The sequence below is a fragment of the Opisthocomus hoazin genome, chromosome 3 (genome assembly GCF_030867145.1).
Source record: "Opisthocomus hoazin isolate bOpiHoa1 chromosome 3, bOpiHoa1.hap1, whole genome shotgun sequence".
NCBI classification, from domain to species: domain Eukaryota; kingdom Metazoa; phylum Chordata; class Aves; order Opisthocomiformes; family Opisthocomidae; genus Opisthocomus; species Opisthocomus hoazin.
In genome coordinates, this window is record NC_134416.1 from 45,934,422 (window position 1) to 45,959,617 (window position 25,196).

General features: G+C 38.1%; 1 protein-coding gene across 1 annotated transcript in view; it reads right to left on the minus strand.

The window, feature by feature from the left end:
* Positions 1-25,196, minus strand: part of RP1 (RP1 axonemal microtubule associated) — a 196,656-nt gene that overhangs the window by 91,656 nt on the left and 79,804 nt on the right. The window contains exons 24-30 of the mRNA XM_075415269.1: positions 23,846-24,071; positions 13,460-13,614; positions 12,734-12,812; positions 9,565-9,646; positions 7,333-7,388; positions 7,147-7,179; positions 1,082-1,251 (exon numbers count right to left, since the gene is read on the minus strand). Coding sequence (XP_075271384.1) covers positions 1,082-1,251; positions 7,147-7,179; positions 7,333-7,388; positions 9,565-9,646; positions 12,734-12,812; positions 13,460-13,614; positions 23,846-24,071 — 801 coding nt within the window. The remainder of the gene's footprint in view (positions 1-1,081; positions 1,252-7,146; positions 7,180-7,332; positions 7,389-9,564; positions 9,647-12,733; positions 12,813-13,459; positions 13,615-23,845; positions 24,072-25,196) is intronic.

The window sequence follows — 25,196 nt, forward strand, 5'->3', positions numbered from 1 at the left end:
GTAGATTCTGCCTCTGTTGACCTCTTCACTTTATGTCGATGGCTTAGGAAGCTCCTTTTCTTGCTCACTGTGTTTCCTGTCTGTTTTCTGATAAGCAGCTACTTTCTTGTCTTTAACAAGCATCATTTATCTTTTCATTTACTCCCCATAAAGTTCCTAAATAGCTTTAGCTTGTTATTTAAATTAAAAATTCAGCCTGGATCAGGTCATTATGATGAAGCTTTGACAACGTTTTCTAAATTTAGTTTTGCCATTGTTGTCAGAATGTTTCTTGCAGCCATTGAAAGTATATCTGAGCTTTATAAAACTGCCTTGAAATGCAAGCTATTTCTCTCATCTCACTGATTAGAAGCTGCACTTCATGCCAAGCCACAGAATTTGCAGTGACTTAGCCCAGAAAGCCAAGACAGAATCTGAACATTAAAACGATGCCTCAGATGGATTCTCTCAGAGCAGCAGGATGCGTGTCAGGCGCACAGGTAGTCAGGACTGACTTAGGGTTGATTTTAATATTGGCCACGTATATGCTATTGCTTCAGGGTTCATCACACTTTCACATGTGTGAATGCATTCTCCCGTGATTTATGATTCTCCAAAAAAATCCTCTGCCTGCTGGTCTGAGAGACAGAACTATTTTGGGGGAGAGTGGAGACTGCTTTACAGAAACTGAAATAAAGGAAAGAAAAGCCCACTTATGTCCTCTGTCCAGTCCTTCATCTTTGGCATTCTCAAATAATTCTCTATTGCCTTTTGTATAAACTGCAAGTTAGGAATCTCTAGAGAATTAGAAAAAATGCAAGATGAGCTTATGAATGCAAGAAATTACACAAAAGGGATCATTTTTCTCCATGACACATACACTTGAATACACTGAAAATTCAAAGAGAACACTGCAGCTGGCTGTAGTAAAGCAGCACTACCAGCAGAAGATGACCCTAGATCGAAAGTTGTATGATTCCTTCTTTGTAAATAAACATGTCATTTGTACCAGTCAAACTAACATTCCATATATATATATATCTTTTGGCTAGAGAGGAATGTCGTGATAAGCTCTGTGTAGTACTGTATATATATGACTTACAATGAATTCATCTGTTGCTCTGGGTAGAAAGCACACATATCCTGGGGTTTGTGGAGAAAGCAGAAGCTCATCACTCTTGCCTTTTGAGCCATAAATCACAAGGGTCCTTTTACACTCCTGTGGCTCTGGGGAATCTCCATCTGTTTTAACCTGCAGTCTCCACTGCTGTGCTAAACGAAACAAAAAGTCACATTTTTACAATCAACGGCAGAGAGTAATGGATGTTTCTGTTATAATTACAACAAAGAATTTAAAAATTACTATGAACTTACATCACATGTTATAAAAATAGACAAATAGGTATTCCTTCTCTTGAAGATAATTATTACGTAAATAAGACTTGATAAACATAAGACAACTGGTGAAGTGGGCAAGCAAGCAGAAATTAACACCAAGGAAACAGGAAAAGGAATATTTGGCTAGGTTTTTGCATTCTTTATAAGAAAATAGTTGCTTTAATTGCAGTAATTAATTTCTTAAATTTCCAGTCTTAAAGTGTTCGTGTGTAACAAGAAACAGAAAATTAATATTTTGAAAGACTTGTATGTGATCCATTTTTAAGAACTGTTGCCTAATATACAAGAAGTTAAACAACGAAACTTAAATCTGTTTTCTCAGATTTTTCTAAACAAATTTGTCATGTTCAGTCTGCTCCTTTGTCAAATCAGATCATTCATTAGGGTTGGATGAAAAATACAGGGAATTCCAAAGAAGGGTTTGCACTGACCTCAGCTCATGGTTTGGGCCTTTCCAAGACTCTTTTTGGTAGGGGACCTGTACTCATAACAACGTTTGAAGTCCAGAACACAACCAAGAAGCTACAGAAAACCATTCCAGGTGTGGAAAAATTACTGTGTCTTAGATGGATAGTATAAATTAGAAAGTTACTTAACTGCTTGAATGTGAATCTTCCCCTGAATTTAAACGTATTATTTGTAGAAAAGACACTTGATCCTGCATGGCAAAGGGAATTTAACAGTGGAAGGAAATCAAAATCCTAGGTTAAGACCGTGACCAGTATTGTGATAATACGATAATTTGCTAATGGGATTAATATAAAGGAGAACTATCTCCTGATTCTGTGTACGCCTACAATGCAATGTGCTGACAAAATAAATTTTAGAATAGTTTAATTGAGAAATAAATAGGATGTGATTCTTTTTCTTATAGTACTATGTACTTTTTTGGTACCTTTTATTTTCCTCCACCTGCTTGGAAATGGAGATTGGGTGAAAACCTGTTCTGGTTTTCTTGATTTATGATTTTTTCCCTCATTTTTCTCATTGTTTTCTTTAGCTAATTCTGGTTCCCCACTTATTATAGAAGCTTTTTCTGCATTACATATGACTGTTCCCTGACTCTTCTGGGCTCAGCTACAAAACAGCAGGAAAATATGCATCTCACAATCAATCTACTGAGTAACACACTAGCTGAAAGGATCCTTCCATCTGAACTCTTTTTTGAGGTCATCTCCAGCAATGAGTCAGATGTAGTTTGTGGAAGATCCACGCTTTGCCTAATGAGGAACTTTTGTTGTTTGATATATGTGCCAGCTTGAATTTTATCTCCTTGTGCCAGATTGGCATGTGGCACCCTTCAGGGCGTCACACTTGGTGAAGTCAAGCATCGTTGAGCTTCTGCTGTTCCTGACCACTCCAAGGGCTTATGAGCAGATTCAAATTTTTACAAAGACTCCCAACATAGCCCTGAGCCTCTTATCCTCTCTAACCCTGCCACATTTTGAAGGCTGTCCCACTAACACAGCTGAGGGGAAATTAAGGCAATTTTGCTGTACTGTGTTTCCCAGGTGAGCTTTTTTCCCTCTGCTTCAGGAGAGAGCAAGCCCCAAACTAAGAGAAAGCATGGGTACTTAACTGCCTGTTCCTTGCTCAAAGAGGCAGCATGTCTAGAGAACAAATTTTAGGCAAGGTGATTTATTTTAATTAATATCCTTGATTGTGTTTTTAATTATTATTTCAGAAGAAAGGTTAAGACACTGGTTGGGAGTTTTCCAGGAAATAAATCAGTGGTTAACAGATTTAAGGCCTCCTAGCATCTGTGGCTGTTCATTCTCCTACATTTACTTTGTACACTTCTACAATTTGGTAACTGAGCTAAACCAAACTGACTGCGTTTTCTGTCAGTTCCAAAAACTCATTTAACCTGCTTATGCCAGAATAAGATCAAAATATTTTGTCTAAAATTGTATGCACTTACACAGCTACTTGGTAAGAATGGCCACATCAGACAGGAGACTGATGCCGAAGACCTATTATGCTCAGTGATTTCTGTATCTCTTTTCAAGATATTATGAAGGCCTCAGTAAGTTCTGAAAATCAGATACCTGGGCTTGAGCAGGTCATGTTCTGTCTGTCATACTCACAGCCACATTAAAAAAGACCTTTCTCCTGATACTACTGAACTGCATTAGCTTCCTTTCAGAATAACTAATGTGTTAATTATTGTACTTTAACTTATGTGTAAAGCTGCAGCCATTTTCTTTGAGATCAGCATGATGACTGCTAAAATGAGTGGTGGGGGAAAAACAGACTTCTGTGAAAAAAATCTCAGAAATCTTTCTTTTCTAAAATAATATATCCAAGGATTGATTTCACATTACAGAGATGTATCCAGAGGTACGTTAGAAGCAGGGGCCCTTTTCCTTCCAGAAAGTCTTTTAGCTGCTAGTTTGGAACCTGAAAGGTGCTTGCAGCAAAACCGTCAAAATCAAAATTGCAATGACTTCTGTACATAGCAAACTGGGCAAAGTAAAACATCAAGTGAATATTTTGTGATACAATTCAGAAAATTGAAAGAGGAAGGATTATTTTTCTGTTTTTAAAATATGAACAATTTATCTATTTTTAGAGGATTGCCACCATTGTTTTTAAAATATATTATTCTCGGTTTTTTACTCTGGTGGTTTTTGGTCCTAAGACCTAGAATGGCATTCACACTTTACTAGATGTAGGAGTAGGTTGCTTACTTCTCAGAAACTGTAGAAATTTGTGTTGCCTCGAGGCAGAGTGGTCAGTCTATTTATTCTATTTTCTTAGGAAATTCAGCCTCCACCTGGCAATATATAGTGTTATTGCTTTTTAAAAGCAGGACCAATCCATTTACAATTTGGGATTTTTGTGGTTATTCTTACCCCATTAGCAAATACCAGCAGGGTAAAGAATAATTTAAAAACAAAGAAAGTCATGGGAGAATTTTCTCTTTTCTATATGCCTTAATACCAACAACCTTGCAAAACAAAAGAGACAACCTGGAAACATCTATTAACTGAATTGTGTCCATTAGTGTTGAACAGTATTTTATGCACCACCCACAAAAGCCCACAATACCACAGAGCACCCCGCAGGAACCACATTACAGGAACCTGGCTCCTTGTAACTGTCTGCAGTGTGGGCAGCACTGGCATTTACTATGTCTTGTCCCCTTGCTTGGAGAGAAAATCTTTGACTATGTGCTATTATGATACTCCACTTATTTTGAGGCAGAAAAGGAAAAGAAAATGGAAGGTGGAAGCAGTAAAATTTCCCCACAGTGTAGGAAACATTTGGCGAGCAATGTAAAGTCCCATTCTCCCTCACAACAACTTCATAATTTGATAGCTGAGAGCAGCTATCCAGCTTCCCTTCTAAGGCAATCCCTTTTGTCTTTTTCTCTTGCAACAAACACACAAGCTGGAATCAAGAGAATACAAATAAATCTGTTCCTGTGCTTGATTTGTCAGAGCCTCTCTGTAATCTACAGATGTACAAAGGTTGCTGGGAAAACTTGATATGGGAATATTGCATTCTGGCAAAATTCATAGCCAGCAGCAATGTTCACAGGGATCTGGGATTTACGTTTCATTACAGCTGGCATCATGCCAGACTGGCTGAAGAAGGACTGAGAACTGCCAAGTAACCTACTTAGCAATGGTGACTTTCAAACTCTCTTCTTTGGCTAGGTGGTTGAACTTCTTACTAGCTTTATTCAAAGAGACTGAGATTTCTGCCCTTTGGAGTGACTTACTGTTTTGTTTTGTAACCTTTGTTATAGACGTTGCCTGAGCACATTGATCTTATTCTGAAAATCACCAGATACCACTGAATTATGCTGATCAACTTTTTATGACTTTCCCTGAAGCTTACTTGCAGAGCGCAGTTCATATAGAGTATGACCACATGGATGCATTGGCTTCCCAACATCAGAACTGCTGCTTGCCTCTTATTCAGTCAAGTACATTATATGGAAAGTTTTCGCTTCCACAGTGAATAGGACTGCTTATTGCTACTATCTGCTCTACCGTGTGAAATCTGCACTGCTACAGCTGCTGAGAGAATTTAAGACAATTACATTTTCCTCCAAGACTCTGCATCTCTGGAATTTTCTCTTATCAGCTCTATCCCTGGTACTGTGCCATAGTGGAGTGACACAGAACTGAGTACAAGACACTTTTCCAAACCTCTTGTGATTGCTACCCTCCTATAAAGCTCAGTCTTTTCACGTGCAAGGTCTATGAGATGACCAGTACAACAGCACAAATTAAACTGTGAACAATCCTGAGATCAGTCCTGCTCATCATATTTTTTACAGAAGGCGTAATCACATGATATCTCACCCATCTCAGTTCCTCACTGGTGTGAACCCCTGGGTAAAGAAAAGATAGCTAAAGAGTAATTCAAGCTAAGCTGATGCATCGCTAACTGGCAGAATAGTTCCTAAAAATGTTCTTCTCCTTTACATCTCCATTATTCAGAACATCTGATCTCAACCTGAAAAATCAGCACACACTCTTTGTGTTGTCCTGGACATCTTGACTGTGTGACGTTTCACTAACTGATTAAGAATAAGCCACTTCTTTCTCCTCATGATGAATATATGGTGTCTAACTGCTTTTGACATGCACAGGCTCTTGGCAGTCTGCGCATCTGTGCCTGCTTATTATAGGACAATAAAGAATGAAGTGGCACTGGAAGAAAACTTAGATTAGCAGTAAAATATAGTCTATTTTCTGAACATAAGGTGAAATAGATATTATTGCTGCACCTCTGAACTGTGAACTTAGCAAAATGCAGAATCCAATTCCAAGTCACTCTTGTGAAAATCAAATTTCTCTGTGGGAAAGCCTTTACTTACCCGAGTTAATCAATCTCCTCTTGTCAAAGTTATGTTGCCATGGAACAATAAAACTATTGGCTAAACTGTTTGATTGAATGCAAATGATTTAATTTTCACTGAAACTGGAATTAGATTGAGAGATCAGGACTCATCCTACAGGAGGCAAGTCACTGTTTCCAGAGCCAAATGTAAACATCACTTTTTTTACCTTAGTTTCTCCCGTACAGTTCCCAGACACCGTTATACAGAATATGCATTTACAGTTAAATGCTCTTAAAGATACTTGTGTCAGTCTGTTTCTCTTTTCTGGTTAGGGAGAAACACAGAGATGGTATCTCGAATTTTATACACTGGTAGGTACTATAATAATAGTGTATATTACAGTGATGGGGCTGTATTTGTTGGTATGAAAAGAGACAGCTGGTGGGTAGTTCTTTATTAAAATATTTTTACTGATTCAAGCAGATTTAGTCAACTGAATGCATACACTACGTATAGCTTCACTAAGGGATTTGGAGTTTAAGCCTGCATTATTTCTGGCTACTTCAGGAATACCCTGATGGATTTTGACCTGAAAATGCTTCTACTGGCACTTCACCACACATTTTTCAACTTGATGATGTGCTAGGGAACTTGTCCCGGTGTATTAAATGACAGTGACATTGGGATAAACAAAGCAACACTTGAATCTGTTCTCAGACGAATTCCTGGCTGATTTCAGGACAGTATAGTGGAAATGTGAAGAAATTCGGAAATGGTTTATGAGCAGCATGTTTTTCTCAATTATTTATAAAGGCCTAGTCCTTTTTGTAGACCACTGCCAGTCACGTTTTCTCTCACAGTTGATAGTTTACATATACGATGAGGTCACTTGCTCACAGATTTGTCACTTAATACTGATTTGCAGATTAAATTCAAACAGCAAAACCATTGGTGTAGAAAACAGCTCTTACCTTTAAGGAAAATCTTCTTTGAATTGCCATCCTCTAAAATATGAACAGAGAAAAAAAGTGAATAAGCTTTATTATAGCTTTTCTTTTTAAGTTATGGTCTTATTCAGAAGGGTTCTTCAGTCATATCTAGGCATTAAGTATATACTGTATTATCATAACACAAATATTCTTTAACAAAATACTTACTATTGACAGTTAGCTCCCTCTCAGTTTTGCCATCGTCTTGATATTCATCTAACCATCTTTCATTGCAAAAACAAAAATAATAAGGTTAACAACAATTGCCAATATATTACAAGTCATCTGGCAATTACCTACTCTCTCCAACGTTTTTTTTTTATACCTTTTTATCACATTATGCCTTGAAACTACTTCCTAGACTGAGTTTTCTTTTATACATTCATCATAGTTGGTCTTATTCATATTAGGAGAATTTGGCTTACTCTGTTCCAGGCAAATAGGCATTTTCACAGTAGCTATGTGAAGTACTACAGTACTATACGAAGTTTATTATATGAAACACTAAGTATTAGTGTTTACTAATTACAGACATTAGAGAGAGACCCAACTGTACATTTTGGGGAGTTACATAATGTGCAGTAGTTAGTTGTCTTCATTGTACTTAAAATGATATGTAACCCCTGAAAGTCTGGAGGTTTCTAAAGCTTCTGTAGATTTGCAGCAATGAACTGAGCCTCTCTTTACTTTCCTTTTCTTTTATACTGATGAATTTAAGGATCTTTCCTGAAATATCTTTTCACTACAAACACACATCCATACTCCTTCAGTTGATCCCCCTTGCTGATATAATAATATTTTACAGCCTTTAACAATCTCACTTATTTAAAAATAAATAAATACGTCCTCACTATCAGCTTCTATTGTATTGGCTCCATGTTGATGTTGCATTAGTTTAAACCCAAGCTTCCATAATAGATATCACTTCTTTTATATAACTAAACTCTATAAATAAATTTCATATGCATGAACTCTGTATACTCCACTGTATTTCAGCTATTGTTGCAAAAAATAGCCTGATTAACTTTCATGAGATATCTCCTATTCCCTCCTAAGAAACGACAGATCACTAGCAATTTCTAAAAATAGAATGTAAACTTTGACACATTGGCAGCACACTTGCACTGCAGGTGAACAATGACAGGAGTCTTCTAGCTCTATATATAACAGCTCTAATGTTTTTCTAAGAGCTTAATTTTTTTTGACAAGTCAGTTTTATACAGAGCCCAAGTGTCTTCATTAAGTATCCCTCTCTTTAGAGAAGTCTCATAAAATCTCCTTGTAATTAAAGAAACAATTGTCTCATTCATCTACTCTTCCAATAGCTATCATTAGCGCACACCAAACCAATTAAAAACCTCAATAGCCAAAAAGAAAAACTAAACAAACAAACAAAATCATCAGAATAATAGTTCTGGCAGGATTAAGTGATTCTCAGCTAGTCATTTCCAGGAATCTTGACAACTGAAACCCTGTTTTTTTGCAAACAGGTAGGATTCCTAGAGGAGGAGAGCTGTCTCTACTGAACCCCTAAAGATTTTCAAGACTTGAAGGCACAGTTCCTGAAATAACATGGAAACTGTTTCAGCCATGTAATCCAAACTCATAAATTCCAGAAACCACATACTGGAGAATACAATTAGCTGGATCTAAACTACAATTCTTCAAATTATTTCTATTCTATTAAATATACTAATATAGAAATAACACACAAAAATCCTTACTTTCACCTACTGGCTTATTTTATGTTTTATTTTTTCCTGTTATAACCATATGATTTGACTCAACAACTGCTAAAAATTCAAGTTGCAGTTGCTTCAGGTAATAAAAAATTTTGGAAAAATAGGTTGTTTAATAATTGTTAGAACTGAGAGAGTCGAGTATTTTCCAGTTTTGCCCATAGCAGCAAAACTCTAGACCTAGTAAGACAGACAAGCAGACATTTACTAAATGAAAGGAAATATTGTAGCTCTCCTTTATGAGAAAAGTTAAAGGTCTTTCCAAAGATTTCCAGGATGTATATAAGGTTTTCAAGTGACTGAGAAAGAGAAACTGACCAAAATCAGTACAGCTAGATCTTTACACACAATACTTTTTAAAAGATTGAGAACTGAAAGCTTATTTATTTTCATGTGGTCTCTGTATAATATAGATAAAAGAAAGATCAATACGCCTTTTGTCCTATGCAACATTTGGTTTTGGGCATTAGGGTATGGCTCCCTCCTATACCAATACAGCAACTTTGCTCTTTGTCTTCAATGGCAAAATGTTGCACCCCTTATATATTGAAAAACTTGGGCATTGCTCATATACCTAGGCTGTGTGCACATGCCTGTTCTGCAATTTTTTGCTTAGGTTGCTGGCAGTGTAACAAACCCTTTTTCTCCATGAATGGCATACCTATTACAAGGAAATACAACCTCCTGTGCTTCCTGGCCTTCTTTATGTTTGATGACAATCTTATCCAGGAACCACCCATTGCCTGTGTTGAAATGACAAAAGTTATAATGAATTTTTTTGATAAAATTAAAGAAAAAAGCCCAGATTTTTTTTTTCCAACAGAACCACAGGTCATATTAAGACAGAGCTTAGATAAATAGGTAAGATATATTAACACAATGAAAGCTTTGTTATTCTGTGTCTCTTGCAAGATGTACAATGTTAATTCTTCTCTGTCTTGCTCTGTTTTAATTTCAAGAGGGGTGGGGATTTTTTCCTTGGAGACAAGTATATGCATACATCTCCGAACTGCCAACACTATTCACATCCCAGCCCACATCTTTTGATTCCTTGTGATCAGGCACAAGATGTTGGGACAAATCTGTTTATGCAGCTAGCCGAGATCTGTGTGAAAGCTGGAGATTTTAGTCCTCTGTGAGTGAAGCTGTTATTGCATATATAAAAGTATTAATTAACAAATCATTAAGACTACTGCTTTCATTTGCAAATGGAGTGGGCTGCAGCCTTGGAGGGACTTTGTGTGTCTAGGTGCCAGTAACTGAGAAAACTGAGGATCCAAGGATCCAGGATCAGTGACTGGAGGGGCTGAGTGTCTAAGGCCTGCTACTGGAGGTCTTATACATCCGCACTGTATATATATGTATATATTTGCCATTGGTGGACTGTCATTTTGATCAGCTGGAGAAGGTAACAGGATAAGGCCATTGGTACTGTTTGTGTTTGTGTGAGTGCTGAGTTCCTGTCTGTGTCAATCTGTGTGGCCAGCCATGCATACACATATGTATTTTATAAATGTGTTTGTGTGTGTGCCTACTGTGAACACATACCCAGCCTTGCTACTAGTGGGACCCGCAGGCACAAAGCTGTGCAGCCTTACTTCTGTCGGGCTACTGAATTCTCCCTCTCCCTAACAGCAGTAGGCACTGCCACATCCATGCTGATCACTTCCAATAACCATCCTAGTGACTGGTACAGTTCTCCTGTGAAGCCCTTTTCAAATATTCTGTTCTCACTGTGTCTGCACCATTCACAACTTGTCATATTGCTTATGTGGTTGTGCCTGACTCATACCATTATTTATCAGCACATTGTAGCAAAACAGCATGAGGGATGTTTTGGTCAGAAGCAGACAACTGTCCTATGTATTGTCAGGCCTGCCTCCCTGGCTGCTTGGGAGTCTGGACGTCTCTAGAAGGCAGCAGTCTCTATCCCACACAGAGGGCTTGCCCAGGCAGTGCATGGAGCAGAATGGCATTTCCTCTTCATCAGGCCCAGGGCACACTAGGACACTCTGCAAGCTTCTTCTGTCACCCTCCTACACCTCAGATGCTCTGCCATTGGGAGGAGCCTACTAACCTGTCCAAGACTCACCAGCAATCAGGCAGGTCACTTTGAAACAGGCCAAACAAAGATGAAAGGTGATGCTTGTGTAAATGTACAGGCATGTATGGAAGGTTTCTATCGAGGAGAAAGTTCTTTCAGCAGATAAGACACAACATCTAGTGACTCACAACGGATCAATGCCAAAATTCTGTTGTCTAGCACAAAAATCCTTTTTTTCCTCATTCACAGTGGCTTTGTGAGATCTGTGCCCTGCAGTCTATAGGCCCCAAAGAAAGCATATGTACCATGATCCTTTTAACACCGTCTCCAAATCAAGACTAAAGACCTTCTGCTCTATCACTCAGGCAAATTATATGATTAGAAAAAAGGCCAGCCCCACCGCCAAAGGAACATTCTTTCCTCCCTCTCAACCCTGAAAAGATTGGGTCTCTCTAGATGGCCTCTCTCCTGACTCATCATGCTTTTACAGCTCTCAGTCCCCCTGGTCACCTCAGACCAGGCTTATCTGGGGCTAGTTTTGGATACAGTTCAAAAGAGGTCTGTGCTGAGTACAATACACAATCATCTTAATCACTAAGGCATAAATGTTGCTCTACATAGAATTCAATCCATTGTCCTGTTCAGACATCCTTCCAAAACTGCAGATTTCGAACTCCATTGTCAAAGAACAGCTTAAGATACTAAATCTGGTTGCAGATTCCTAATGCTGATCCTGTGACATGGCTATGCTGCCTATTAATGGAGAGATGAGGGAAGAGAGCATGGTATGATGTGGGATAGAGTGAAGGTTGGCTTCACCTCACTGCCTTCTGTGTTATGCCTTGGCCTACTAGGACGTGAAACTCTCAGATATACAATCATCCATATTGCTGAAGACAGCAAACTCTAGAGAACTACAAAGACACAAGATTCAAGTTGACATCCCATACCAAGGCTGCAGTAATCGGCCTACTTCTGTAATAGTCACAAGTCTGCTCAGAGCCTTAGACAGTACAGACAGTCAGCAAGTTGGGTGTTACCTGAGGCCATTTCAGAACAGAGTAGGGTAAAAGTGCTTTTCTCATCTAGCATCAGTGGGGCCCTGAACTGTTTTAAAAATCCTTCTCTTCCTTTGGCTTCTTCATAACTACTACTCTGCAAACATATTTTCAGTATTTACATCTTCAGTGCTTCTAAATGCCATCTTTCTCCTCATTTACACCATTACATCACACCTTAAGGGTCTGCATCAAAAATTTGTCGCATCATAAAATTATTTCTTTTTTGAAAAATCTACAAGCTGAATGCAATGTCACTCACTGGAGCAGCTCCACATTGACTTGCGCAGATTAAATACATAAGCAAAGCTTCTGCCCAAAGCAGCAAGAACACTATGCTATAGCTACTCAAAATTTTTTTGGTAGTAAAGCAGGTGTTGAATATCTTTTATTTTATTCTGGCCAGTCTTCACTCTTTGTTTAACGAAGGATTGTTTTACCTGTGCGACCAATGCTTTCATGAGTTTTCTATATGCAAATATTAGTGCTTTCTTATAAATAAACTTGAAAACGAAGAGTGGAATGACAGTATTTGACATTAACTCCTGTCCTTTTTGCTGTCCATTACCACTGTTTTTCACCATCCCTTCACAGTGACCAGTCTGTGGGAAGAGTTTTTATCACTGCAAGACCTTCTGTCACATTTTGTATGAAGTGTGCAATATAAATAAAGTGTACTGTGTTTAAAAAGGACTTGGAAACAGATTTGTCTCTAGGTTAAATCCTACCTGGACCAGCTCCATCATGGCTAATCAGAACTTTCTCCAAGTCTCCCAGTGAGACAGCCTTTATGCAGAAAACATCCATCTGTGGAACCATACAAGAAAAATTATAAAGGTCTTGAACACAGCTATTGCTTTGATTACAACGGTATAGAATAGTTTATTTCATCTCTGTTTTTTTGCGAAATGAATATAGGTCTCTTACATTGGTCCTGGCCAACGAGTGAGGATCTTTTAAAGCTTCTAAGGTGAATAAATACTTTAAAATTACTCCACAGAGACAGCACTTGATTTCTTTGGCATGACACAAGGATCATTTGCAAAGAATTGTTTGGTCATGTCTGTACTACATTTTCTAGCCCTATCTGCCTCACCGAGACTGGAAAACATACTTGGGAAAAAGGATTTAGAACATGATTCTAAAATTCACAGTGATCTGTTCAGGAGAACAAAAATGTTATTGTTATCATTTTATCTGTAAGTGCAATATAAATAACCAAGAGTACTCAAATTCTACAATGCAATGGTCTCAGTAAATGATTGATCCAGCAGATAAAAATTATTCCTATGATGTAATGCTGTACGTAATTTTGAATAAAGAAAATACATGAGAAAACTACAAACTGCTTGAAGAAAACTAGTAAATAAAAAGATATTTACACTTGTTGAAGAAACAGTTTGCTAGCCTTAATTTACTCTTATTGATCAGAAGTAGCATTGCTTTTTCTTTACCTGTCCATGTCGAAATTTTATATTATTGTTCTTAGATCTATGGAGCTTCCTTTTGCCAGCATCTCCTCTTGTCCCAATGAGGTTGATATAGACATCGGAATCAGTTTCAGCACCAAGTTTAGCACCCGTGTATACATGAACCTCGTACATCAACACTAGAAGAAGAAGTAACTTGAGATTATCCTTGTAGTTTTCACGATTCAAAAGCTTTCCCATCAAAATTTTGCCAGAAGACTGTACTGACTTTAAAGTTTGGAAATAACAACAGCTATCCATGCATTTGTCAATTCCGGGTTCAAATCTTGAAATTCTCTGCACAAAACATATTAAAATACCAAGCTTAAAAAATGCATTATGCAGAGTATAGCTGTGCATTGCTCAGCAAAGCAGCCCAGCAAGCAAGTGTTCCCTAGTGCTTCATTTCCTTCTCTCACTCCCTGTTGAGTATTCACATTTTCAGGACCTAATTTACGAAGTCTTTCTTGGCAAGTTATCTGGAGACAACCTAACTGTGCCTAGTCATAGTCTCAAACAATAGCTGTATTTCACTGTTACCAAGGCATATTCATCCTCCAGACTGGTGCAAAACAGAATTTTCTGGGTGGCTAAACCTCATTTTGTCTTGAAATGAGAAGAGCAACCATGAATCCTAGGGTTTTTAGATTTTCACCTCACGTACAATGGTGGGTAAGCAGACGAATGGACTCCCTCATCTATAAAACGTGTACGCTCAACTTGTTTTTGAAGGTTTCAACGTTTTTCACTAGTGGGTTATCACCCACTGTTTTAAAACAGCTCTCAGTTAAAACACATTTACAACTTTTCAATACCTCTCTTTCTAGTCTAGACCAGTCTCACGCACAAAAAAAAATACACACTTCTCTTCAAAGAATTCTGAGATATAATATGTATTAACATGTTCTGTACCACAATAATGTTATCTTTATAATTGTCCAGATATCCTAACTTCTTATAAAAAAAATATTTGCAGCAATCACCTGCTATTATGTTTCATTTCAGTTTTTCTTATTATGACTTTTAAAAAAGTTTTCCTGTTTACATCTTAATGGCAATTTTTCCATGCAGTGTTTCTACTCTAATCACAGCTGGCCATTTCTGCTACTATGTAGTAGATCACAGAGGAGAGTACTGTTTCACTAATGGGTAATTTTAGTAGTTCTTGGGAGAGAAGAAGGGCAGCAGAAGCCCTGACAAATACAATTAAACACTACTTATAAGAAGGAACCAAGATGAAAATGGAAAATCATAACAAAACACTTGAAACTGGACAATCTTCTACAAAAACTAATTAAAATACTTTTAGTTTCATGCCACCAAATGTCTAGTAGAGCCTGACACTTCCATAAATTTTTAATTCACTGAACCCAAGGCAGTTTATAGAACTCAAATATCATGTCATCCACCTTCACTGAAGAACAACTATTTCTGATTCCCAGTGGAGAAGATAAAGAGGCAGTAAAATAATACTGCAAATACTTAAGGGTAAAAAATAGCCCCATCTATGTGGAAAGATAGGAAGGAAATGTTGATGGATAGACTGTATGCTTAACCTAATTAGAATATTTCTTATAATCTGTATAAAATTATCCTAAACTGTCAAAGACAGTGTCTCCAACTCTTTATCACTGTTACTACTGTGACTCAAAATAGGAGTAGTTTCCCTTGATCAGTTTTATTATTTTCTGGAACTCCAAGTATTCACTGCAGCTTTCACATCCATGCATTATTGTACCAGCACTTATCCTGTGACATAAAATTGATCTCAATAATACACACACACATCTTCAAAAATTTGGCAGAGCCTTATAAAAGCTAGTTGCAAGGTTTTAAACATAAAAACATCATCTTAAAAGAAATGGTAGATATGGATGGCAAGTAAAAAAGATAAACTGATCTGATAGTTAGCATAATTAGGCTATATATCCAAATGACATTTTATATCATAACTCTTAGTATAATTGTGACTGTGTGCAGATTAGCAACAGGAGAATATAAGGCAAACAAGAAACTGTCCAAAGGACAGAGGGTAAGGGGTGACAGCAAACTATAAAAGGAAATGTGCCACAAAGCAAAGAGCCACACTGATCATGAAGGGACAAATACTTTCGGAGTGTGGAAGGAGAAAGGTCACATTTCCAAAAGAAAACCTAACAACTATATTCCTCTGTGACCAGCCATTTGAATAACACGACTGGACTACCCATGGAGCAAGGCACTGGGGATCAGTAAAAGCAGCGACATATCAACAAGAAGTCTTCTCCCTGCTTTTACATTCTTACTTACACTCCCGGTTTTGAAAAAGCAAAACATCTGTGGGAGTTAAGGAAAGGGTATAGACTGTTTATGCTATGACTGTTTATATACAAGGATGGGTATCTGTATTACTTACACCTACAAGTAATTTCCACAAAAAAAACTGCAAAATTTAAGTAACTATAAGCACAATTTTAAAGCATATTCAAGGCTTTTTTCAATAAACCCTTTAACAATAAATGATTAAAAGAAGAAAATACCAGCAAGTTCTTTCATTTCTGGAGGGAGACGAAACCAAATGGATTAAGTACAGGACACACCAGAACTGAACAAGAGATAATTATAACACAACACAAAGATATTAACAGATAAATAAATGACAGTTCCTTTTGGAGCACAGTGCATCTCTGTGGTAACCAGAGAAACTATAATGATCTAATTGAATACAGCTTTCTATTGCTACAAGCCTAAATAAATCAGTCTGAAGTAGAAAACATGCACATGTTGAAACATAAAGAACTGGAAAATATTTTCCATAGCTCCTAGTGTCTATACATCTCTCACCATCTGGAAAATGTTAGGTCTGGCATTTATTTAGGCTACACAATCTGCATTATTTATAAAGGAACCTTCTTAACAAAAAAGACCAGTTTGTGATTAAATTTTTGTACATATTAACAATATGGGCTGCTATAATAAGATAATAAAGGGAATGTTCATTTCCCTTTGCTTCAGTATATGTAAAATGCATTTTTTAGGAAAGGCACAAAAAATTAAGCAACAAAAATATTCTCCAAAACATGCTGTACATGTCTACGTAGAACATGCCACTATGGAGTAATGCTTGGACATTCATATAAGCATTCACTAACTAGATTGTGGAGGTTAAGCCTTTTCTGTACGAATGTAAACCTAGGCACAGACCAGTTTGAGTGGATCTAATTGTAGAGCAGATCCTCTAGATTGCAGAACAGCTACAAAAGGTTTTAGTGTTAAAGGCTCCTGAGCTACAGATTGCTTAAGTGTAAGAACAAGAAGGATGATGCCACTCTGTCACAGATAAGACAAAGTGCACCAGTAGTTTGTTGAGCACAGGGGACAGATACAACCAAATCTGGAGAATTAACCTACCAGTCAAATGTACTGCTGTGACAGCAGGACTCACCATATGTGAAATTTGCCTGTTTGTATCTTTCTGCATATTGTTCGCAAAACACATTTTTTTGTGTATAGAGTAAAATAAAAAGACCCTAGAAAATATGTTCATCCTCTGTGACTCTGGTGTGACTCTGGTGTACTTTCCTTTGAGAAGCTGACCCACTGCTGCCACATCTGAAATGGAGACCTGCTTCACTGCGGTAAGAAAAAGCCATCCCCAAACTCTGAGAATTGGAACTCTCTGGCCCTAGAGCTAGATGGTCTTTAAGGCTGCGCGCAACTCACACCATTTTATGATTCTATGAATATTTCAGCATTATGAGTGACCTGTTAGACTCCCACCTAGCCATCTGTCTAATGTGAGGCACATCAAAGCAACAGAAGAAACATCTTGAAAAATATAATAACTTTGATAAAGTATATAAGAGCATTAATTAATACAAAATAACAGGGAAAAAAACTGAGCTAGCACTAAAAAATAAAATGACCTTTCACAAAACAGGTGATTGAAATCTTCGAATTGCTAACCGAGCAACTTTAGATAAGCTCTATAATCAAGCAGAAAACTCTGGGACGTGGGTGCATGTATGAAACAGTTGAAATAAGGGAGGTAAAATGTTTTCAGGCATAGGCAAGGAGCTTCTAAATGGTTTCACAAAAGCCAGACATTAAAGCAGTAGAATGTTAAAAAAAGTGGCATATCAAAAGTATCAAAATACTATAGGGGTAACTGCACAGTTAAGTGTACAAGTACCAAATTTATACTTGTTCAGTCCCTAAAAATGCTACTGCTGCCACCTCTTGAGATGATATCATGATACTTCAGGTGTTTTTTTGAATTCCCAACTCCAGATTCTGGCATCTACTGATTACATGAGAACACGAACTACCTGGAATAAAGGGGAAGAGAGAAAGGAATTTTTGCTTCTGTAGTTATGAAGAAAAAGGCATACTAAGGGCAACACAATGCAAGCTAGGGAACCCTTTTTTCCAGACTTCTTATTCTGAGCACCTGAATCAGGGTTTCCAATATAGAACGTTGATATATTCTGATCATTGACCAATGTCAAGAGTTAGCTTGGCCCCAGTCTGCAAGCACAGTGTATAATTCTCATTTCCTTATAAAGCAATAATGTACACAATTCAGTGGCTTATGACGTCTTCATTTGTAAAATATAAACAGTAAGCAAGCATCACAGGTTGCTTTGTATTAAAGACTAAGTTAATTTTTTTATATGTTTTGGGAGAAGAAGAAAATAATCCTAATGGAATTAAAGAATAATTTGTTGGTGAGAATAAGAAAATTAAATTTTTCACTGCAGAAATATTGGTCTTTTTCTGCTGATTTAATATAAACTACTGCCCCACTGTCAGTTCTTCTCAAAGTAATTCTACTAAAAGAAAAGCACAGTTATTCTTTTAGAACTCTAGTTAAAAGCAGATGAATTCTAGATAGATATACTTATCACTTACTACTCAAAGTACGTTAAATAAGCTTCCTCCACATTACAGCTGTCTGAACTTAATGACACTGGTGTGCCTACAACAGCACATTAGTTTAAATCAAGAAACTGAACCCTCTGGCTGGCCCTCCTTACTTCTTTCTGGTTTGCAGCATGGAGTGGTTTTAGAGGAAAAAACTAGATTCTTTTTGGATGAAACTAAACCAGAGGATGTGTTCCAGGAACACAATGACAGCGATCATGCCACAAATTGGCAGTCAGTCCATGGGAACAGACAAGAACAAGCCCAGAGTAACTTCCCCCTAAACGCACTTAATGAGAACACTGGACCCTGAGCTCATTGGATTTTTTGCACCAACTGCTTCACTGCACAAGTCCACTCCCATCAGGCCACTAGTGTAAACAGAAATATTGGCCAAAGAACACAAAACCTAGAGAGATAGTAAATTATATACAACATTAAAATTGTCAAACTGCTACTATTCAGTCCTCCCTTAATGATAGCGATCCAAGATACTAGAACAGTATTACACAGTACTGTGCCAGGTTCTGCTTTTTTTCCATATGATGTGCCCACTTGAAAGAAACAGTCAGTTTGGCACCATTTTCCTCAGAAGTGGTGCATATATTATTTGAGAAAATGTAAATACAGAAACACTATTAGGTGAAGACATTTCAATTAGAATTAGAGTTCTCTGGCTTTCTAATCTCCACTTCATTTTATTCCTGCTATTTGGAGATATAGTCTAAAAAATATATGGGAATATTCTTCTTAACATGTAGGAAAATGGTCTGCTTTGAAAAAACACACTTCCTAATCAATTTTACAGTAGGAAAAGGAGGCTTGACTATTCACCTAAGTGAATAGTCAAGTGCCCCCTGAATGATTAAAGAGGGATAAAAATTTTGTGGACATAATGCTTGCATTATTACTATTTGCTTTGGTCATCTTTTGCACTATTTCAGTCAGTGAGAACAGTCTAACCTTCCTGTATTTGCCTGCACATTTCTCCAAGTGGAAAGGAAATCTAAACCTTTTGAGGTGGAATTTTTCCCATCTCAGCCTCAATATTTGTCTTTTATCTCAAATCAGTACAGTTATTGCTACAATGATGTGAACAAGAACAGGGCAGAATTCACCATTTATATTCTTCTTTGAAGTTTATATCCAACTAAACAGAACAGTAAGAAAATTAAATACTTGTACCATGCACCATTTTAGATCCAAACTTCCACCATAACTGAACACAATCCATGTCAGGTTGTGTGATAAAGGCCTCCTGCACTCTCACAAAGGAGCAGACAGATATTGGCAAGGGGGAGCCCAAATAACACCCTGCTCTGGCTTTTCCCAGGCCCATCACAAGAGCCATCAGCTCATCTTCACAAGCCCAGGGGCACAAGTGCAGGTGGGAACCCATAGCAAGGACTCAGGGGAAGGGACACGCTCTCCCAGACCTTGCAAGGGCTGTCTCAGGAAAGTCTCAGTCCCATTGACCAGGCATGAACCCCATCACGATGACTCAACTCTGGAGTGTCTATCAGACTGTTGGGGTTTGCTGCACAGGGGTGTGGAACAGAATATGGGACCATATGGGGAAGAGCATTTCGGGATTGCACAGGACTTATTATGGGATATTTAGGGCAGGGACCAAAGGCAGGGAAAGTGATGGACCTAAATGATTTGGAGAGGAACAAGTATGGGAAAATAAAGGGATCAGAAGATCAAAAGATCTTGACACATTTAACAGTTTGCTGGTTACCATGATTGTCTGTCTGTGTCCTGCACCTGTTCTGTGCAGTCTGTCCCACCTTCTTATTGATTTGCTTTGTAACTCTTTTCCTAGGTGAAGCACTCTGTTCTCTGTGTGTGTACGCATGTGTAGGTATGGGGTCTGAGTGCCAGCAACTGGACTGGGAACCATTTGGGGTGCTGCACAACCACAACTGGAGGTTGCTGCATGACTGAAATTGGAGAGACTGGAGGGAGTGAAATAAATGTCAGCAATGGGAATGGCACCACAGGTCAGAGGCCCTGCCTTTAAGGGCGAGACCACATGAGCAGCTGACTGTTGGAGGGACCAGGGGAGTCCCAGCCAGCCGCCAGAGACACCATGGGGTATGGGTGTCCCTAGGGGTGAGATCTGCTGAGATCCATGAGTGTCTCTAAGGGCGAGACCTTTCTGTGTGTGCGTGAGTGTGTGAGAGATGGTCCGCACCAGCAGCTGGAGCAGGGCTGCAGCCTCAGGGGCTCATATGCCCAAGTGCCAGCAACTGGGGAGACTGGGATCCAGGGGCAGCTGCTGAGCAGATGGAGTGTGTGAGCCCAGCTGCTGGAAGCAGCCACCTTGTACATATGCATACACACATATATTCCCACTAGTGGACCTCCTTCCTCCTCAGCCAGAGACGGGAGCAGGATGAGGCTGCTGGTGCTGCCCGTGCTTGTGCGACTGCTCTGTGTGTCTGGGTTATCTGTCCAGATGGCAATGTATACATGTGTCTATATATATATGTGGTATATACATGTGCTTGCTCTGTGTGTGCTGACTGGGAACACGTGTTGAGCCTTGCAGCTAGTTGCACCTGGGACTATGCAGCTGCGGCAGCCTCACCTACATGGAGCTGCCAGAGCTGGTCTGATGCCCCTAACACTCCTGTGTTGTCACGATGTTATAAAGCTAGTCAAAAGCATTCAGAATAAAGCTTCTCTCTTATTTTCGTTGAGTGACACGTGACATTTAGGATTTACCCACTTCAGGACATATGCACTAATTTCCAATACCCATCACTTAGCAAACAGTTCAACAATTTTTCTTTGATTTTGTAAATCACTAAGTAACTAGGGGATGAAACCAAAACAAAACAGCAACAAATAACAATCCAATACTTGTAAAGTCTGGTAAACTAAAAATATCTGGAAATGCCAGATGAAAAGTGAGAATGGGTAAAAGAATCACAGGAAAAAGCAGGTTGGAGCAGACCTCCATGGATCATCCGGTTCAACAGCATGCTCAAATCAGGGACAACTTCAAAAACAGATCAGGTGAAGCTTTTTAAATTTCCAGGGCTGGAAAAGCAAAAGAGAAGACGGAATAGGAAGAGAAAAAGAAGTCACGGACCTAGAAGCCTTGGCAATGCAGAAAAAATAAGAAAAGAAAGGAAGACAAAGGCAGACATACAATGGAGGTATAAGAAACCTGAGTTATGTATGGAAGTTGAGACTAGTGTGATGGAGAGATTGAGAAAGAACTGAAAGCATCACTTGGGATAGGAGACCAGATTAGTGTCAGCTTTTTGAAGTGGCTGAGGGACAGTCAGAAAAACTAAGGTGGATTACTAAAGTGAGAAAGTTGGATGGAAAAGAAGGGATTGCAGAGAAGAAGGTAAAGAAAAACTGACAGAACCAGGAAATAACTTAGGATTTGAAGAGGAAAAGCTAGAAAAAAGAAAGACTAGCAATCAAAAATCAGCTCCAAAGTTTTGGGTCCTATTGAGTGCATAGCAGAGTTTGGTTGGAGACAGGGAGAAAAATGATAAGGAAAAAACTACAGTTTCTTCTATGAGAGAAGTTGAGCAATAAAGTGTTAAAGATCAACAATTAAAAAAACAGTCCCTTCTGAGCTTAGTTCATGTTTGTTAATTTTGTTTAAAGTTTTCAGCACATCACTTTTATAGTTAAGCAAATTTAATACCACTAGAAGATAACAGATTGAATGGGAAGTACAGGATACAAATTACTACATCATATCAGATTATCATTAAGTAATAAGTAGCACATTGTTTGATCTGCTGGAGAAAGTGACTTGATGTGGTATGTCCAGTACTTGTAAGCAATTAGCTTTTAAATGGGAAATGCAAATGGATCGTGTTTCACTTGCTTTTTCTTGAAAAACTAAATAGGAAATCCTTGGGAGGCCTTGCTAAGTTTATATTGATGTTCAATTTCAATGTGACTAAAATCAATAACTGATTTAACTAGCTTACAATTTCAAGAAATTTCGAAATCCTTTCTAATGTATCTTTTCTTACAAACATGAGAAATATTTTTAATAAATGCAATGTTCCTGCAAAAGCAAAAAAATATGCAGTAATACAATGCTTAAAAAGCAAATAAATGTACTGTTTTAAACATATTCCCAGCCTTTCATAGAAATTAGTTAGTTTTTCACTTACAAGTACATAAATGGAGTGCACCTACCAGAATATTAGTGCTTTTTCTATGAATGGATATTTCAGACTGCATAATGCAGATTTGAGTTACTGATGCTGAATTACTTGTTCATACAACTTCATTGACTTCTGCACTATTTTTCTGTTGCACCAGTATACGATATTTATGTCACTCTAAGAAGTGGCATATGGTACTGTGGTATATGTTAATGATCATGAGGCCTGGTTTACTCTGATCAGTCCCAGTTTCTGAAATCCCTTATTGAAGTCACTAAAAGAGAGCAGAGGGGAAATGTGATCTGGCACATACGTGTTTCTCAGCATCCTCTGGCCTCTGTAATAGAGGTCAGTAGTCCCTTCTGGCCTTAAAACTTATTAAAAACATTCACACAACACCAGTCCTGATATTTTTTTCAGAGAGTCATATTCTTTTGAGTTGAGATTTTTCACTTGTTTGATACTTTCTTCTGAAATTATTTGATTGTCACTAAGTGCATGATGGCCCTTTTTTATGTTGAATCATTGATTCCTTGCAATATTCACTGCTGCATTTTGGCTACGGTTTGCCTGAATGATAGCACCTGTCTATACAAGACCCACCACTGCCAGACAGTAAGCATTGTCTATCAATCAGCTGCGTTGTTGTCATTCTATTAATGTAAAGAGAATTCTATAAAAAAACCCCATCATGCTAAATGATTATACTGGCTCCCTATTTCTTCATAGAGGCCCAGGACTTTTTAAATAATAACTTTCTATGATGGGCTATTTCCGGCTTCACTTGAAGAGAGCAAAGTGCATCAAAGCTGTGGTAAACTTTGAAGTACTAAAGTACCACCCTGCAGCTAACAATTTCTGTGTGAATGGCTGTGACTGGAGTCTGATTTGAAAAACACGTGTGTGATGATTCAGATCGTGGATTTCTGGTAAAGAATATTTTATGCAGCACAAGAAAGGATAATATCAAACTTGCTAAAAGGAACTGGATGTCACATGACATTACATACCTTGATATGCCTCGATTTCCTGCCCGATGCCTTGCTCTAAGGAGCAGTATTTGCCAGTGATTTAGGGGTACTCTGAGAGATCAAGAATTTTATAGGGGTAAGATGCCCTGGCCACAGCTATTTTTCTGATTTTGGGGAGGAAAGAAGTGGGATAAAATGATCACTTCCCACTTCTAGTGAACTAGAAAGTGCCTATTGTTTGACAATTAAACTGGCTTTTGGGCAGTCTGCCCTGGAAGAAACATGAAAAGCTGTCATGTACTCACAGGGTGTGGCTAGTGAACACATGATCTAAAATATTTAGCACGTACATGGCAACAGCTCCTTTGCATGGTTTCTTATTGCCACTTCTCTCCATGTATCACCTTCACCCTTGTCTTCTGCAAGCCAGCACTCTATGGGGAGACAAATTTCTTCATCAGAAAGAGGCACTATTCTTTCAAGTCTGACTTCCTCCAGGTACCAACTGGGATCATTTCCAGTGTTGTCATGGCCAATACGGATTTTATACAGCTGCCCAAGATCTCTGAGATTAATCTGTAATGACAAAAAAAAAAAAATCATGGATTTTAATAACAAATTATAGTGTTGTTTTTTAGCAATACTTCTTACACTAGGCATGCAAGCTAAATGTGCCACTAACATAACCTAGAGTAATTGGGGTTTTTTTAGAAAATGAAGCTTTAATATGCAATGAACGCCGGAGCAAATAAGCAAAAGCATATGGAGTAGTCTGCAAATATAGTTTTATTGACTTCAGCACTGTATTATTTAAAGTGACTAAAGGGCTCAAATAATTCAGTCTGAGTTTAGGTCTATTCACAGAATCCAGTTTGTACTGCTACAATGTAAATCTCTGTTTCTAGACAAATACTTTAACAAGCAGAAGTACCTTCAGTCATTCCTGCATGAAATAATATATATTGCAGTCCATACAGTTACCATCAGTTACCCTATTAACTATTCCTACCACTTATTAGTCTGCTACGGCCCACTTTTCTCTTTGTCTTCTATTTTTGTGCGGATTGGTGTCAGGGTTAACTGTTTCTGTAAGTGCTGATGCCACACTGCAGCAAATTTAAACAATAAAACATGACTATGTCACATTGAATACTGCAGCCCTGAAATAAGAGCCACTTTGTTTTGGGCTGCAGAAGTTTTTCGAGCAATGCTGATGGCAGGAACCTAAGCACAAAAGCAGGGTTAACCACTTTCGCTTTCGGTGATGTGTTTGAAAGCTTGTGTTATTGGGAAAATATCACAGGGAAAAAATGGACAAAAAATAGTTCTTTTGCCATTATAACAATTTTGTACTGTTTAGCATCAAAAAAAAAGCAAACAAGAAATAGATTGACAAATCAACAATCAACATCAACACTTGCCAGTAGTCAAAATCACTCAAAAGGATGAACAAAGATCTGTGTTTGGAGCTCCACTGCATCTGTTCTGGAAGGTAATATTCATAAGTCTGCCCCAGAGTGAGAGTTTCTCCTTCAATGTTTTTTTTGCTAAAGAAGACTACAAGGTAATGCTTCTTTGCTCTGTGGAGCTGGGAAACGTCAGAGACACTAGAGATTCTTTCACTCTTTTGTTGAAATGTTTCCCTAGGCAATGACCCAGGTTAGCATGACACTGACATTCTGACGTCTCTCGTCTCTCGGA